At 43.0% G+C, this 19,363-nt stretch overlaps 1 protein-coding gene across 11 annotated transcripts in view; it reads right to left on the reverse strand.

The window, feature by feature from the left end:
- LOC120946805 (alpha-2-macroglobulin-like protein 1) overlaps positions 1 to 19,363 on the reverse strand; it is a 224,004-nt gene that overhangs the window by 63,625 nt on the left and 141,016 nt on the right. For 6 of the 11 annotated variants that reach the window (XM_040361517.1, XM_040361514.1, XM_040361520.1 and 3 more), the window contains exons 20-21: positions 5,022 to 5,151; positions 2,326 to 2,551 (exon numbers count right to left, since the gene is read on the reverse strand). In XM_040361517.1, coding sequence (XP_040217451.1) covers positions 2,326 to 2,551; positions 5,022 to 5,151 — 356 coding nt within the window. Of the gene's footprint in view, positions 1 to 2,325; positions 2,552 to 5,021; positions 5,152 to 9,771; positions 9,823 to 19,363 lie in introns of all 11 variants that reach the window. The other 5 variants (XM_040361516.1, XM_040361524.1, XM_040361521.1 and 2 more) reach the window with 3 other exon arrangements.

A 19,363-nucleotide genomic window follows, 5' to 3' on the forward strand; every position in this document is an offset into this window, starting at 1 on the left:
GAGCGCATCGAAGCCCTTGGGTAATGACTCCGCTCTCAATAAGCATTTTTATAAATAAATAAATAAATATGGCTGGCCTAATTGTGTTTAAAATAATAACTAGCATAAGAACTCGGGGCCAAATCCCCAGCCAGGCGGCGTAACTTAACTTTTTACATTTAAGTTACACCGCCGCAAATTTCCAAAGTTAGTGCACGATCCACAAAGCACTTACCTGGGAATTTGCAGCGGTGTAACTTAAATTCCGCCGGCGCAAGGCGTTCCTCTTCAAATGGGGGCGATTCCCATTTAAATGAGGCGCGCTCCCGCGCCGGCCGTACTGCGCATGCTCGTGACGTCATTTTCCCGACGTGCATAGCGCAAAATTACGTTACGCCGAGCTTTGTGGATTGCGACGGGTCAATAAAGTTGCGTCGAAAAAAAAAAAAGATACGGCGAAAAAAAAAAAATTCGAAACAAAAAAAAAATCGCGTCGCTGGACAGAAGGGTCTGCTTTTACATGGTGTACTAACTTTACACTTTGTAAAAGCAGCCCTAATTTTGCGTTTGCAAACTAAAACTTACGGAGAAAAAACGAAGCTGAAAAGCTTCGTGGATCTCCGTAAGTGCTAATTTGCATACCCGAGGCGGCATTTCGACACAAAATGCCCCCAGCGGCGGATGCGGTACTGCATCCTAAGATCCGGCAGTGTAAGTCCCTTACACATGTCGGATCTTCTGCCTAACTATGGAAAACTGATTCTGTGGATCAGTTCCATAGTTAGAAACAGGGATACGACGGCGTATCAGTAAATACGCCGTTGTATCTCTTTTGAGGATTTGGCCCTTGAATTTGACTTGACATCAGCTTATTGCAGTCCATGTACAACAGAGATCAGCTTATTGCAGTCCATGCACAACAGAGATGAGCTTATTACAGTTCATGTACAGAAGTACAAAAAGTAGTGCTCATATGCTAACAAGAGACACGCTGATAGGAGGAGAGAGCAAAGTTACAAAATATTGAACTCATCAGTCTGCTGTTTCTCATTTCACTGTGCAGTCACAGACAGGGCCAGTACAAGGGGTGGGCAGGAGGGAAGTTGCTCTGGGCAGTTTGTCATCTTTGCCCTAGGTGCTGGATGGCCTTGTCTCAGCCCTGGTCCCCTTCTCCCCAAGGAGAGAGAAGACCTGTAATGGAACTAGTCCCCTACTGTGCCAGATGTGGCTGTGCTGTGTAAATCTCAGGACTGGATCAACAGTCCTCATTTATATATTTCATCTTCAGCGGTTTGGCTGCAGTTCAGGTTTAATATCTGAACTGTTCAGGTCTGATAAGAGGCATGGAGGAGCTCAGCTATGAGGAAAGATTAGAAGAACTACATTTATTCACTCTTGAGAAGAGGAGAATTAGGGGGGATATGATCAACATGTACAAATATATAAGAGGTCCATACAGTGAACTTGGTGTTGAATTATTCACTTTACGGTCAACACTGAGGACAAGGGGGCACTCTTTACGTCTAGAGGAAAAGAGATTTCACCTCCAAATATGGAAAGGTTTCTTCACAGTAAGAGCTGTGAAAATGTGGAACAGACTCCCTCCAGAGGTGGTTCTGGCCAGCTCAGTAGATTGCTTTAAGAAAGGCCTGGATTGTTTCCTAAATGTACAGAATATAACTGAGTACTAAGATTTGTAGGTAAAGTTGATCCAGGGTAAATCCGATTGCCTCTCGGGGGATCAGGAAGGAATTTTTTCCCCTGCTGTAGCAAATTGGATCATGCTCTGCTGGGGTTTTTTGCCTTCCTCTGGATCAACTGTGGGTATGGAGTTGGGTGTATAGGATTTTACTGTGTTTTTTATTTTGCTTTTTTATTTTTTGTGGTTGAACTGGATGGACTTGTGTCTTTTTTCAACCTGACTAACTATGTAACTATGTAATATGGCAAGTGTTTCATGATCACTCAACTGCAAAATGTGTGATGCGTTAAATGTTGAAATTACTGAACAGGAACTGAGCTTTACCTCCTGTTATAGTGGAAGTAAACCCTCCTATCGTTTTCAGCCAAGGAAGCTGCCATCTTGGCCTCTGTTTGATCTTCAACTAGCATGATCAGTTATGACAGCAGACATTGGATAGACAGTTTGGTTGAGAGCACAAGCAATGTGACAGTTACATTCCCGGCATGGCAACTGTATTTTGATGGGTTTACTTCCAATTTAAGTTCTAAGGAGGTTGTGGGACATTTTATTTTCTTCCAAATGATGAACACATAAACAAAAAGCTGATTAATATCTTTACTAACATTACACAATTGGTTTTGGAATCTACAGTGCCAATTTACCATCATTTCCTCGCTCATGTAGTTGAACAGCGAAGCATTGACCTGCAGTTTCTCACCACGTATTATAGAGAAGGGCAGTTGGAGTTCATTAAAGAATGGCATGAAGACGGTGAGAGATTCCGGAGCAGACAGACCCAAACCACGATTACCGACACAGAACATCTGGGCGCTCCACTCAGTGATGGTGTCCGGTACGGTGACTGGAATTTCAGAGGACCCAGAAGAACTACAAAATACAATAAATATGAGACTTTCTTTTTGCATCCTCCTCGCGTTGTCTTCTGGTGAATGGGGCGCGCTGCCTTCTGGGAACTGTGTGTAATCCCAGAGAGCAGCCGCCCATTCACAAATCGGTGCGAGACTCAAGCATGCGCAGTAGGAAACGGGCAGTGAAGCCGCGAGGCTTCACTGCCTATTTCCCTTAGTGAAGATGGCGGCACTGGACCTGCAATGATCGAGGGATCGGGGGGGGCATCATCGCAGGCGCCTAGGACAGGTAAGTATCCTTATTAAAAGTCAGCAGCTACGGTGTTTGTAGCTGCTGACTTTAAAAAAAATAAATAAATCGCGGGTGGAATCCCACTTTAATAAACTGACCTTTTTCTCTTCCAGCCTCTGCTGGCATTACTAGGCTGCTGAGAAATGAACTTGGAATCACTCCGCCTGGAATAGGAGCTGGTGCTACAGAAGAAGCATCAGCTTACGTGGCTCCTGCTTCCTACGCTGCTGGCGCTGGCTCCATGCACACCAATGCTTAGGAATGGCGGGTCGGCAACCTGCGATCTGGGCTTACTGACCCGTCATCCCAGGGCATGAAGTCGCAGGCCATATCAGAGGCCCCCGCGTGCCACATTGAGCACCCCTTGCCTATAGTTTTTTCAGTTGTTCAAGATAATCAGTGGAATTTATAAACAGTGTTTAACCAGTTTCCGCCCAGACTATAGCAAAATGACGGCCAGGCAGAACTTTCAACGATCCGGGAGGATGTCATATGACGTTCTCTTGGATCACACCTCACTGTGGCGTGGCCTGTCACGGGCTGTGTCCATGGGACACAGCTGATGACTGATCAGTGTACTGGCCCACTGCCGGTACCATGTGACCACTGTGACCAATCATAGCAGATCACATGACAATTGTAAACAATGTATGGCTTCCTTTCATGCATCCATTGTGTAATTGTGTTGCTAGCTGTCATTGGTCACAGGGATCACATGGTACAGACAGGGCCAACCATAGCCCATTTGTAAAATTAGATTGGCTTTGGCCAATCACAGATAATCACAACAAAACAAATGGAATGAATCAATTGCTTGCTTATAGCAATTAAATTCACTGCTATAAGCAGCCATAATATGTAAAAAATAAGTACTGATCACTTCAGTACAATGTTACTATGTTAACATTACATTGCTCTGGTCACAGTGGAGTTGATTTACTAAATCTAGGAAGTGCAAAATGTGATGCAGCTGTGCATGGTAGCCAACCAGCTTCTAATTTCAGCTTGTTCAATTGATCTTTGACAAAAGAACCTGGAAGCTGATTGGCTACTATACAGAGCTTCACCAGATTTTGCACTCTCCAGTTTTAATAAATCAACCCCAGTGTTTTAACCATTTGCCGACCTGCTGCCGTCATTATACTGCAGCAGGTTGGCACGATTGCACAAGCCATTGTAGCTGTACGTCAGCTCCTTTAAGCCACATAGCAGGCACGTGCGCGCGCCCGCTGCACTGCGTGGGTGCCGATGTTTGGGAACCAGAAGTCGCGATGACTGCCAGTCACAAGTGGGCATGAGAGGCAGAACAGGGACGTGTTTGTGTAAACACACAAATCCCTGTTCTGAGAGGAGAGGCAGATCGTGAGTTACTAATAGCTAGGAACCACGATCTGTCATCTCCTATAGTCAGTCCCATCCCCCTACAGTTAGAACACACACTAGGGACACAGAGTTAACCCCTTGATCCTCCCTAGTGTTAACCTCTTCCCTGCCAATGACATTTACACAATAATCAGTGCATTTATATAGCTGTATAAATGCCAATGGTCCCAAAAATTAGTAAAAAGGGTCCGATGTGTCCGCCATAATGTCGCAGTCCCGATAAAAATCACAGATTGCCACCATTTCTAGTAACAAAAATAATAGTAATAAAAATGCCAAAAATCTATCCTCTATTTTGTAGATGCTATAACTTATACGCTTGTAGCGCCCTGCTCCTGATGACCAGGCGCTATGTTTAAATTTTGTCTGAGCTGGTAGTTGGCTTTCCCATTATGCTCCATCCACTGCAGCATTGCTGGTTGCTAGGAGGTTGTTGACTGTGAAGCCGACAGCGTCTTTAACAACAAGTGACAGTGACAAGTTAGCAGCAGCAAAGAAGCCACTCTGCTACACTGTGTACAGCGACAGGCACTCTGCCTGTCTCTGCATACCAAGTCTTAATTACCGTATTTATTGGCATATAACACGCACAGGCGTATAACACGCACCATAACTTTAAGATGGAAGTTTTAGGGAAAAAATTCCACAGCCCCCTGCGTATAACACGCAGGCACAGTTTACCCTCTATTTTCAGGGTAAAAAAGTGAGTGTTATAAGCCAATTTACATCTTGTTGTAAAAACAGAGACCTAAGAATAAAAATCACAGACAACACACCTTCTATATAATGTAACATTAATAAACAAGGTACTCACGGAATTAGATGAATTTTCCAAAGCCACGTTTCAGGAAAGTAATCTCGAGGTTTATTAACAGAATCCACATCGCTCTCTTCAATTTCTGCCGGATCATCGTAGTTAACAATGTTCATGACACCAGGTGCTGCTATAAATATAAGGGTAAAAAATTAGATCAAAGCTTATAGATACATAATGGAAAGGACAGTGTAAAGGATGGAAGGATAAAGGATAGACAGAGAAGGAAGAAGATATATCCATACAGTCAGTATATAGAATGTAGCGAGGAGGAGGATGATATAACGATACAGTCAGTATATAGAATGTAGAGTGTGGAAGAGGAGGAGGAGGAGGAGGATATATCAGTACAGTCAGTATATAGAATGTAGAGTGTGGAGGAGGAGGAGGAGATATCAGTACAGTCAGTATATAGAATGTAGAGTGCGGAGGAGGATATATCAGTACAGTCAGTATATAGAATGTAGAGTGTGGAGGAGGAGGAGGATATATCAGTACAGTCAGTATATAGAATGTAGAGTGTGGAGGAGGAGGAGGATATATCAGTACAGTCAGTATATAGAATGTAGAGTGTGGAGGAGGAGGAGGATATATCAGTACAGTCAGTATATAGAATGTAGAGTGTGGAGGATGAGGATATATCAGTACAGTCAGTATATAGAATGTAGAGTGTGGAGGAGGATATATCAGTACAGTCAGTATATAGAATGTAGAGTGTGGAGGAGGAGGAGGATATATCAGTACAGTCAGTATATAGAATGTAGAGTGTGGAGGAGGAGGATATATCAGTACAGTCAGTATATAGAATGTAGAGTGTGGAGGAGGAGGAGGATATATCAGTACAGTCAGTATATAGAATGTAGAGTGTGGAGGAGGAGGATATATCAGTACAGTCAGTATATAGAATGTAGAGTGTGGAGGAGGAGGAGGATATATCAGTACAGTCAGTATATAGAATGTAGAGTGTGGAGGAGGAGGAGGATATATCAGTACAGTCAGTATATAGAATGTAGAGTGTGGAGGAGGAGGATATATCAGTACAGTCAGTATATAGAATGTAGAGTGTGGAGGAGGAGGAGGATATATCAGTACAGTCAGTATATAGAATGTAGAGTGTGGAGGAGGAGGATATATCAGTACAGTCAGTATATAGAATGTAGAGTGTGGAGGAGGAGGAGGATATATCAGTACAGTCAGTATATAGAATGTATAGTGTGGAGGAGGAGGAGGATATATCAGTACAGTCAGTATATAGAATGTAGAGTGTGGAGGAGGAGGAGGATATATCAGTACAGTCAGTATATAGAATGTAGAGTGTGGAGGAGGAGGATATATCAGTACAGTCAGTATATAGAATGTAGAGTGTGGAGGAGGAGGAGGATATATCAGTACAGTCAGTATATAGAATGTAGAGTGTGGAGGAGGATATATCAGTACAGTCAGTATATAGAATGTAGAGTGTGGAGGAGGAGGAGGATATATCAGTACAGTCAGTATATAGAATGTAGAGTGTGGAGGAGGAGGATATATCAGTACAGTCAGTATATAGAATGTAGAGTGTGGAGGAGGAGGAGGATATATCAGTACAGTCAGTATATAGAATGTAGAGTGTGGAGGAGGAGGAGGATATATCAGTACAGTCAGTATATAGAATGTAGAGTGTGGAGGAGGAGGATATATCAGTACAGTCAGTATATAGAATGTAGAGTGTGGAGGAGGAGGATATATCAGTACAGTCAGTATATAGAATGTAGAGTGTGGAGGAGGAGGATATATCAGTACAGTCAGTATATAGAATGTAGAGTGTGGAGGAGGAGGAGGATATATCAGTACAGACAGTATATAGAATGTAGAGTGTGGAGGAGGATATATCAGTACAGTCAGTATATAGAATGTAGAGTGCGGAGGAGGATATATCAGTACAGTCAGTATATAGAATGTAGAGTGTGGAGGAGGAGGATATATCAGTACAGTCAGTATATAGAATGTAGAGTGTGGAGGAGGAGGAGGATAGATCAGTACAGTCAGTATATAGAATGTAGAGTGTGGAGGAGGAGGATATATCAGTACAGTCAGTATATAGAATGTAGAGTGTGGAGGAGGAGGAGGATAGATCAGTACAGTCAGTATATAGAATGTAGAGTGTGGAGGAGGAGGAGGATATATCAGTACAGTCAGTATATAGAATGTAGAGTGCGGAGGAGGAGGAGGATAGATCAGTACAGTCAGTATATAGAATGTAGAGTGTGGAGGAGGAGGATATATCAGTACAGTCAGTATATAGAATGTAGAGTGCGGAGGAGGATATATCAGTACAGTCAGTATATAGAATGTAGAGTGCGGAGGAGGATATATCAGTACAGTCAGTATATAGAATGTAGAGTGTGGAGGAGGAGGAGGATATATCAGTACAGTCAGTATATAGAATGTAGAGTGTGGAGGAGGAGGAGGATATATCAGTACAGTCAGTATATAGAATGTAGAGTGCGGAGGAGGAGGAGGATAGATCAGTACAGTCAGTATATAGAATGTAGAGTGTGGAGGAGGAGGAGGAGGATATATCAGTACAGTCAGTATATAGAATGTAGAGTGCGGAGGAGGATAGATCAGTACAGTCAGTATATAGAATGTAGAGTGTGGAAGAGGAGGAGGATATATCAGTACAGTCAGTATATAGAATGTAGAGTGTGGAGGAGGAGGAGGATATATCAGTACAGTCAGTATATAGAATGTAGAGTGTGGAGGAGGAGGATATATCAGTACAGTCAGTATATAGAATGTAGAGTGTGGAGGAGGAGGATATATCAGTACAGTCAGTATATAGAATGTAGAGTGTGGAGGAGGAGGATATATCAGTACAGTCAGTATATAGAATGTAGAGTGTGGAGGAGGAGGAGGATATATCAGTACAGTCAGTATATAGAATGTAGATTGCGGAGGAGGAGGATATATCAGTACAGACAGTATATAGAATGTAGAGTGTGGAGGAGGATATATCAGTACAGTCAGTATATAGAATGTAGAGTATGGAGGAGGAGGAGGATATATCAGTACAGTCAGTATATAGAATGTAGAGTGTGGAGGAGGAGGATATATCAGTACAGTCAGTATATAGAATGTAGAGTGTGGAAGAGGAGGAGGAGGATATATCAGTACAGTCAGTATATAGAATGTAGAGTGTGGAGGAGGAGGAGGAGGATATATCAGTACAGTCAGTATATAGAATGTAGAGTGTGGAGGAGGAGGATATATCAGTACAGTCAGTATATAGAATGTAGAGTGTGGAGGAGGAGGATATATCAGTACAGTCAGTATATAGAATGTAGAGTGTGGAGGAGGAGGAGGATATATCAGTACAGTCAGTATATAGAATGTAGATTGCGGAGGAGGAGGATATATCAGTACAGTCAGTATATAGAATGTAGAGTGTGGAGGAGGAGGATATATCAGTACAGTCAGTATATAGAATGTAGAGTGTGGAGGAGGAGGATATGTCAGTACAGTCAGTATATAGAATGTAGAGTGTGGAGGAGGAGGATATGTCAGTACAGTCAGTATATAGAACATGGGGTGTTGGAGAGGCTATAGTGGTATAGTCAGTATATCCGTGTGTTGGAAAGGATACATTTGTATTTTTAGTAAGGTAAATAGAATATAGATTTTTTTAATTCTCCTCTTTTTAATTTGTAGGATTCTAGAACTATTCTAGTTTCCAACCACCTGACTCTGACTTTTATTTATTTTTTGTTTCGCACATCTTTAATTTAGCAGCGCATAATTATTGTATTCGCTTTTGTATGTTTTCAACAGGAACAAAGGGCCAGATCCACAAAAGGGATACGACGGTGTATCTGCTGATACGCCGTCGTATCCCTGTTTCTAACTATGCGGCTGATTCATAGAATCAGTTACGCATAGCTAGTCCTAAGATCCGACAGGTGTAATGGACTTACACTGTCGAATCTTAGAATGCAGTACCGCGGCCGCCGCTGGGGGCATGTCTCGTCGTAATCCAGCGTCGGGTATGCAAATTAGCACTTACGGAGATCCACAAAGCTTTTTCCCTTCGTTAAGTCGCCGTAAGTGTTAGTTTGCCGTCGCAAAGATAGGGCTACTTTTACAAAGTGTAAAGTTAGTACACCATGTAAAAGTATACCCGTCTTTCCCGCGTCGCTGTCAAATTTTTTTTTTTATTTTTTTTTTTCCCGCCGCATCTCTTTTTTACACGTCGCGATTCACAAAACTCGGCGCAACGTAACTTCGCGCAAAGCACGTCGGGAAAATAGCGTCGGGAGCATGCGCAGTACGTCCGGCGCGGGAGCGCGCCTAATTTAAATGGGACTCGCCCCATTTGAATTGGCCCGCCTTGCGCCGGACGGATTTAAGTTACACCGCTGCAAATTTCCAGGTAAGTGCTTTGTGGAGCGGGCACTAACTTGTGTAATTTGCGGCGGTGTAACTTAAATCACAAAAGTTACGTTGCGCCCACTGGTTGTGGATCTGGCCCAAAGTCTTTGGGAAAGTGATAATTGACTACAACATATTTTGATGTTCTTAAAGTAGGGTATGAGAAGGGTTTGTTCAGAGCTCAGAATACTATGTAGAGAGGAAAAAATGTAATTAGAAAATTGCAGCAAAAAATCAAGAAGATAAAAAATTGCGGAAAAAGATGATTTACAGATTACGAATCCTGTCTGTGTAGTCAGTTCGCCTCACAACAAGCTTCTTTCAAAGGAAATAAAATACTTACCTTCATATTCCACAGATTCAGGCTGAATAAGTGCGTGATAGTCTGTGTAACCTACAAGAAAGCCACATATTCCTTGAGATTTGTATTGAAACTTTTGCAAATTTTAACTGAAAATTAGATATGAAAGCTATAGTACTCCCTGAGGACAATTAAAATAATTCTAGATCATTATTTTTTTCTCCACTGATAAATATGTTTCCTAAATGTTTTTCTTCTTTATTATCTCTATCCGTAAAGTAAAGTGAAGGTCCGATCCAAACTGAAAACTTGCATCTCTGTTGGTTGTTTTTGTTTCTTCACAAAATGTGCATGTACCTTAACCGCCCACTGTATATACGTTGGCAGAATGCCACGGACAGGCATCATCACGTACCAGTACGTGGCCTTTTAAACGCCTGTCGTGTGGTCGCAAGCGCACCACCGGCGGCACGCTCGTGACCCTGCTACCTTCCCCGTGAGTCGGACCGTGGATCCCGCGGACTCGATCGCCATGGGGATCCCCACCATCGTTCCACGGAAGTATAGAGCGGGGAGATGTTTGTGAAAACAAGCATCTCCTTGCTCTGCCTAGTGAGAATGACACTGATCCCGGGTCCGTGTACTCGGAGCGGAGATCAGTGTCATGTGACACATAGCCCATCCCCCCTACAGTTAGAAACACAAGGCAGTCAACACTTAACCCCTACAGCCCCACCTAGTGGTTAACCCCTTCACTGCCAGTGTCATTTTCACAGCATTTTTATAGCACTGATCGCTGTGAAAATGACAATGGTCCCAAAAATGTGTCAAAAGTGTCGGATGTGTCCGCCATAATGTCGTAGTCACGAAAAAAATCACTGATCGCCGCCATTTCTGGTAAAATTTTTTTTATAAAAATGCCATAAAACTATCCCCTATTTTGTAAACGCTATAACTTTTGCGTAAACCAATCAATAAACGCTTATTTCGACTTTTTTTACCAAAAATATGTAGAAGAATACGTATCGGCCTAAACCGAGGAAAAAAAAATGTTTATATATTTTTTGGGGATATTTATTATAGCAAAAAGTAAAAAATATTGCATTTTTTTTAAAAATTGTCTCTCTATTTTTGTTTATAGCGCAAAAAATTCAAACCGCAAAGGTGATCAAATACCACCAAAAGAAAGCTCTATTTGTGGGGAAAAAAGGACGTCAATTTTGTTTGGGAGCCACATCGCACGACCGCGCAATTGTCAGTTAAAGCGACGCAGTGCCGAATCGCAAAAAGTGGCCTGGTCTTTGACCACCCAAATGGTCCGGGGCCGAAGTGGTAAATATCAGAGCTGGAGTATCAACTAGGCAAAGTAGACAGGAGTGTAGGTCCTGCTGGATGTCTAGGAGCTCCAGCTTTAACCTTCATTCTCCTATAGTAAACCAGAGGAATTGCACAATTGGTCAAAGCTGAGCACCTGCTTATCACTTTACAAGAGGGTAAGTTTTGTAGGCAGTAGGTCTCTGATGGAGCCCTGAAGTACCAAAAATGCAGATGGGCTTTGAGAAATATAAGAGAATGACAATAGAAAAAGATCAAATGGTCTATCAAGTCCGCCCACTTTTTATCTTTATTTTTTTCGTAGTCAGAATATACACATTATTGTCAAAAGTATTGAGACGCCTGCCTTTACACGAACATGAACTTTAATGACATCCCAATCTTATTCTGTAGGGTTCAATATTGAGTTGGCCCACCCTTTGCAGCTTTACAGTAACAGCTTCAACTCTTCTGGGAAGGCTGTCCACAAGGTTTAGGCCCCTTTCACACTTGTGCGACTTTTCCTGCAACTTTGGACATCAGTCACATGACAGTCGTACCCCATGATTCCCAATTATAACCATTTATATCCGTGTGACTTCAAGTCACACAGACTTCAAAGTAGTCCCTGCACTACTTTGGTCTGACTTTGATGTGAGTTGAGGTCCATAGACCTCAAGTTTACACAGGCATTCACTGAAATCATGGAAAAATCGCACCCGCAAAATCACGCGACTTTCAAGTCACGGCACTGTGAAAGGGTGTGTCTATGGGAATGTTTGACCATTCTTCCAGAAGCGCATTTGTGAGGTCAGGCACTGATGTGGACAAGAAGGCCTGGCTCGCAGTCTCCTCTATAATTCATCCCAAAGGTGTTCTATCAGGTTGGGGTCAGGACTCTGTGCAGGCCGGTCAAGTTCCTCCACCCCAAACTTGCGCATCCATGTCTTTATGAACCTTGCTTTGTGCACTGGTCCAAATCATTTGGTGGAGGGGGGATTATGGTGTGGGGTTGTATTTCATGTGTTGGGCTTGGTTCCAGTGAAGGGAACTCTTAAGGCGTCAGCATATCAAGACATTTTGGACAATTTCATGCTCCCAACTTTGTGGGAACAGTTTGAGGACGGCACCTTCCTGTTCCAATATGACTGTACACCAGTGCACAAAGCAAGGTCCATAAAGACATGGATGAGTGAGTTTGGGGTGGAGGAACTTGACTGGCCTGCACAGACCTCAACCTGATAGAACACCTTTGGGAATCAGAGTAGAGACTGGGAGCCAGGCCTTTTTGTCCAACATCAGTGCCTGACCTCACAAATGCACTTCTGGAAGAATGGTCAAACATTCCTATAGACACACTCCTAAACCTTGTGGACAGCCTTCCCAGAAGAGTTGAAGCTGTTATAGCTGCAAAGGGCGGGCCAACTCAATATTGAATCCTACAGACTAAGACTGGGATGGCAATAAAAATCTTGTGCGTGTAAAGGCAGGCGTCCCAATACTTTATAGTGTAGGTCTATGTTTGTCCCAAGCATGTTTAAATTCCCCTACTGTTGACTGACTTACTACCTCTGCTGAAGTCTGTCCCAAACATCAATTACTCTTTCCGTAATATAATACGTTCTAAGATTACCGTACAGTATTTATCGGCGTATAACGTGCACTTTTTTCCCCTTAAAATCAGGGGAAAATCGTGGGTGCGCGATATACGCCGATCCCTGCTGTCTCTGTGTCTCTGAGCGCCGCAGCCTAGAGCCGAGCCGAGTGTACTCCGCACTCGGCTAGGCTCGGCCACGCTCGGCTCCCCCCGCCGCAGCCTAGAGCCGAGCCGAGCCCAGTGTACTGCACGCTCGGCTCTGCCCGCAGCCACGCAAGAGGAGCCGAGAGAAGCCGAGAGGAGCCAAACACACAGGAAATCCTGCTCCTCTCGGCTCGGCCGAGGCGCCAAATCCAAAAACAGACACCGCTGCAACCCCGGGCAATGTGCGGATGGACTCGCAGACGGACACGCTGGATGGAGACAGACACCTGGATGGAGGCAGCAGATGGACACCTCCAAAGCTGCAGACGGACACCCACAAGGCTGGATGGACCCCGCGCAAGGAAGCCGCAGACGGACACCCACAAGGCTGGACAGACCCCACGCAAGGAAGCCACAGACGGACACCCACAAGGCTGGACGGACCCCGCGCAAGGCCGCAGACGGACGCCGGACATGGCCGCCGATGGACGCAGGGAAAAAAATTACGTTTTTTCCTTAAACTACCTTTCTAAGCTTGTTGTGCGCATTATACGCCGGCGCGTGGTATACCCCGATAAATACGGTAGTTTTGATCTTTCCTCCTGCTAGCTTGAGGTCATGTCCCGATGTTCTTGAACTTGGCTTTATATTGAAAAGTCTGCCTTCCTGAACCTTATTTACACCTTTCACGTATTTAAAGATTTCAATCACGTCTCCCCTTTCCTTTCTTTCTTTAAGGCAGTACTTTTTAGGTTCCCGCAGTCTGATATGTTTTAACCCTCAGACTTTTCAAAATGTTTGTTGCTCGACTACTGACTCATTCTATCTCATCAATATCTTTATGTAGATGAGGCCTCCAGAACTGGACACAGTAATGAGGTCTAACTAAATATCTATATAGGAGAATCAGGATCTCCTTCCTCCTAATGGTGATTCCTACAATGATAACTTAAGATCTATATAGGGGAATCAGGACCTCTTGTATCCTGTTGGTGATCCCTCTAGTGATAACTAAAGATCTATATAGAGGAATTAGGATCTCTTTGCTCCTGTTGGTGATCCCTCTAGTGATATAAAAATCTATATAGGGGAATCAGGACCTCCTTCCTCCTACTGGTAATCCCTCTAGTTATAACTAAATATCTATATAGGAGAATCAGGACCTCCTTCCTCCTACTGGCAATCCCTCTAGTTATAACTAAATATCTGTATAGGAGAATCAAGATCTCCTTCCTCCCATTGGTGATCCCTACAATGATAACTTAAAGCGGAGTTCCGGCCACAATTTCACTTTTTGAATATAAATACCCCTGTAATACACAAGCTTAATGTATTCTAGTAAAGTTAGTCTGTAAACTAAGGTCCGTTTTGTTAGGTTGTTACAGCATTTAGACACTTTATAAAATAGAAATTGACTGGGGCCATCTTAAGTGTGGGCATCATGAAGCCAGACTGTATGACTTCCTGGATTTCAGCCTTGCAGATCTCGCACATGCTCAGTGCTGCACAAGCAGTGTCAGATCAGGTTTTAGCACCTGTGCTGTCCAAGTCACATGATTCTTTGAGACTGGGGAGTGCACAGACTCCTGGAAAGTTACACCCACTACATTCCCAGGAGTCTGTGCAGTGTAGGTTAGGAATCATTAAGCACCTAGGTGCAGGAAGTGGGAAGATTAACTATTCTGCCTAGCAACAACACTTTGAAGGCATCTAAAAAAAAAAAAAATTCCCGTAAAGGACTAATGACATTTTTTTAAAACTACTGATGTAATGTTATATTTATGGGTGGAACTCCACTTTAAAGCGGTTATATAGTCAAAATTTTGACTTTACAGTTATTTTTGCATGCCATTATTATAAATCGTTTGCTATGAGCCTTTTTTTATTTACCTGTGTAATTCTGAAGTTATCGCTACTTTACAGAGTGCGGACGTTTAGCGCGCATGCACCAGATCCCCGTCCATTCCGGCAAGCAAAGCCTCTGCCAGATAAATTCCTTGTTTATGTCGGGGCTGCGTCATTTCCTCATATAGACGTCAGCCCCAACATCCCGCGATGGTTCGTCCATATCCAAGAGCATGATAGTTAGCACGTGATCTAACGTCACAGATGACAAGAGAGAAAGAAGGGCGCGCAAGTGTAACTGAGGGACGGAAGCCAAGAAGAGGCTTGAATATAGTGACCTTACTGCACACGCGCGGGATTACACAGACCAGAAAAAACTGTGGGCGGAAATACAAATTTAAACGCGGAAGACCACAACTGTGATGGCGCAGACTTACCACACAAATTGCTCTTCACAAGATCTCCATTATCACAGTAAGACAAACATTGTGGATATACACATAGCGCTCAATCGATGTATAACTGTATGGTCTTTAAAAACATGTAATATGTTCTGATAGTAAGGGAGGGTATACAATCGCTTTAAAGCGGGGGTTCACCCTAAAAAAAAGAGCTACAGTATGCCTTTATTTTTTTTTGGGGCGCCATACTCACAGTTTAATCGCGTAGTTAAGTTTCAGACTCCCCGCGGGGAATGGGCGTTCCTATGCAGAGGGAACGTGATTGACGGGCGGCTCTGGCGCGTCACGCTTCCCGAAAATAGCCGAAATAGGACTTGGCTCTTCACGGCGCCTGCGCAGTCAGCTCCGATGTCTGTGCGCAGGCGCCGTATAGCCGAGTCCTACTCCGGCTATTTTCGGGAATCAGGACCTCTTTTATCCTGTTGGTGATCCCTCTAGTGATAACTAAAGATCTATCTAGAGGAATTAGGATCTCTTTGCTCCAGTTGATGATCCCTCCAGTGATATAAAGATCTATATAGGGGAATCAGAACCTCCTTCCTCCTACTCGTAATCCCTCTAGTGATAACTAAATATCTATTTAGAGCAAAAAGAATCTCCTTCCTCCTAATGGTGATCCCTATAATGATAACTAAAGATCTATATAAGGCATGGGTGCTCAACCTGTGGCTCTCCAGCTGTTGCAGAACTTCAAGTCCCATCATGCCTCTGCCTTTGGGAGTCATGCTTGTAACAGTCAGTAGCTTGCAATGCCTCATGGGAATTGTAGTTCTGAAACAGCTGGAGAGCCACAGGTTGAGCACCCATGATATAAGGGAATCAGGACTTCCTTCCTCCTGCTGATGATCCCTCTAGTGATAACTAAGGGCCAGATTCACAGCAGAGATACGACGGAGTATCTAAGATACGACGGAGTATCTCAGATACGACGGAGTATCTCAGATACTCCGTCGTATCTCTCAGAGTATCTATGCGACTGATTCATAGAATCAGTTACGCATAGATAGCCCTAAGATCCGACAGGTGTAATTGTTTTACACTGTCGGATCTTAGGATGCAGTACCGCGGCCGCCGCTGGGTGGAGTTCGCATTGTATTCCAGCGTCGGGTATGCAAATGAGGTTTTACGGCGATCCACAACGGTTTTCCGCGTTCGGTACATCGTCGCTAGTCTAGTTTCCCGTCGCAATTTTAGTCGTCATTTTACCTGACCTAACTTTACACAGCCCACGTATGGGCTGTTTAAAGTACGGCCGTCGTTGCCGCGTCGAAATTTTAAAAATTTTTGTTCTTGCGTAAGACGTCCGGGAATACGAAAGTACGCTACGCATGTCGCCGTTCGAAAAAATGACGTCACTTCGCGCAAAGCACGGCGGGAATTTCAAAATGGAGCATGCGCAGTAGGTCCAGCGCGGGAGCGCGCTTAATTTAAATGGCACACGCCCCTTTGAATTACGCGGGCTTACGCCGGAGGCCGCCGGCGTAAGTTTTCATGCAAGTGCTTGGTGAATCAGGCACTTGCGATGAAAACTCGCGGTGGTGTTAAGTATCTACGATACGTTACGCCGCCGCAGTTCTATGTGAATCTGGCCCTAAAGTCCTATATAGGGGAATCAGTCTAGACATATGCACACTGAAATATTTTGTTTTTGGAATTTCATTTTCGTCCGAAAAATTTATTTATTTAGTTACTCACGAAATTCGCTTTTATTTATTTTGTTTCGTTAAAAAATGCATTAGTCTGAAAATCTGAATTTATTAACCTCCCTGGCGGTATGATTCTTTCAGAAAAAAGGTGCTGAAAGCGGTACAATTATTTGCAAGGAAATTTGGCGTTTTATACTGTAGGCCTATAATTCTTAGGAATAACTCACTTAAATCTGACCAAACAAGAGTCTAGTAGGCATCCCGGGTATGAATTTTTTTTAAAAACAAAATTATAAATTATAATATAATAAATAATTATAAATAATTATAACAAATATTAATATAATTATAATAAAAATTATTCAATAATGTAATCAACTCAAAATCACAGAAATGTGCTCAGTTGCAGAATTGTCGCTGTCATTACTTTTATTTTTTTATGACGAATTTCCCCACAAATCGCTATCGTACAATTCTGCAAGTGATTATAATTTATTATCGCTGTTTTCTAGCTGCTCTAAAACCATTTTTGACATAAAGGGACACTTTTGGTTGCTATGGACAATCTACAGTTTGCAGGCAGAAAGAACAGTTTTTATTATATAAAAGTACATGTAGGGCACTGGGCAGACCACTAGGGGACAAGGGGTGTGTATTATTTTTTACATACAGTACTGTAACCTATAAGATTACAGTATACTGTATGTAATGTGTTTGTTTACGTTTTTGAATTTGGCGCCGTTCTACGCTCCCGTGCATCGTAACATCGCAGGGAATGAAGATCGGCGGCACACAGAGGCACTGTGTGAATCGAGCGAGCACCCGCTCGCTCACATTGCGCGGTGGCATCGCTGGATCCAGGGACAAGGTAAGTAAACCAAGCCTATGGATGCTGCGAGGCAAGCCCGAGTCTGACTATCAATCAACAAGATTTCTGGCTCCCAGGTGTACTGTTGGACAGGATGTTGTCTTGCACATTAAGGCGTTGTCAGCAGGAAGAGGTGAATCATCTGTGTGTCTGTTGAATCCAGTGGTGCTATAAAAGTTCTTGTGGTGGTAAATGAAGTGAGTACAGATGGAAGCTGGGCCAGACTTACAGTGTCAGATTGCCATCAAAGAATGATGAGGTGGCTACACATAGATAAGAAGGTGTCTTTCTCACCAATAAGAGAGTCATAGTGAAACCCACTCTGAAGAAGGTGAGATAAGTTAAGGTGACCATATTTTTAAAATGAAATCCGGGGACATATTTTTATTTTTTTTACTTCACATCGTTTTTCTGCTTCTGAAAAACGACCAAAAAAAATTCGAACATGCTGCATTTTTTCACGTCGTTTTTTAAAATGTCGTTTTTGGTGTTGTTAAAAATGATCGTGTGTGGGCAAAAACAACGTTTTAAACCCGCGCATGCTCAGAAGGAAGTTATGAGACGGGAGCGCTCGTTCTGGTTAAACAACCATTCATAATGGAGTAAGCACATTCATCACGCTGTAACAGACAAAAAAGTGCGAATCATCTTTTATTAACAAGGAATCAGCTAAAAGCAGCCCAAATGCGAATAGAACTTCCCCTTTAGAGTGCTGTCGTACGTGTTGTACGTCTCCGCGCTTTGTTCATCATTTTTTTTAAACGATGGTGTGTGGGCAACATGTTTTTTAATGATGAAGTTGGAAAAACATTGTTTTTTGGACATGCTAAAAACGCCTTTTTCATGCCGAAAAATGATCGTGTGTACGCGGCATTACTCTCCAAGCCCCAGCTACTACTGGGTGGGGAGCGCAGGAAGATCACTCCTCCAGGGAAGGCAAGGAGATAAACAGGCAGGTGGCTGGCCGGAACTTGAGCCAAGGCAGAAAAACATGCGAGCGGAGCTGAATGGCCATGCACCCAAAACTGAAGAAATATTCCCTCTGCTCCAACCAGTACATGATCATCAGAAAGGAGCACAGATAATGAAAAAAACTAAAAAAAACCCTAGTAGGAGCGGCAGAGCCGGGTTGTGTAATTCAGATTCTTTTTCTTTAATTCTACACTGACTGTCTTTGAAATTGCCCCAGTCCCTGTTCAAATCCAATCAGGGGACAAAACCGGGGACAGACTTGATCCGGGGACAGTGTCCCCAATCCAGGGACTGTCCCTGGAAACCGGGGGTGTCTGGTCACCCTAATGTAAGTGGCAGCCCAAGCTGATGTAGAAGCAGTGGATGTAGTGTTGAGAAGAAAATATCTGTACAATCAGTATATAGAATGTAGAATGTGGTGGAGAATATATCACTATAGTCAGTATGCAGAATGTAGAGTGTGTGAGGAGAAGCAGGAAGATATATATATATATATATATATATATATATATATATATATATTTAGTATGTAAATTGATACAGTCAGTATATAGAATATAGAGTGCAGGGGATAAGGATATATTGGTACTGTTAGCATATAGAATATAGAGTGCAGAGGGGGAGGAAGAGAATATACCAGTACTGCCAGTATACAGAATGTAGAGTATGAAGGAGGAAAAGGATATAATGATACAGTCAATATAGAATGCAGAGTGCAGAAGAGGAGGATATATCAGTATAGTTAGTGTATATATATATATATATATATATATATATATATATATTG

The sequence above is a fragment of the Rana temporaria genome, chromosome 8 (genome assembly GCF_905171775.1).
Source record: "Rana temporaria chromosome 8, aRanTem1.1, whole genome shotgun sequence".
NCBI classification, from domain to species: domain Eukaryota; kingdom Metazoa; phylum Chordata; class Amphibia; order Anura; family Ranidae; genus Rana; species Rana temporaria.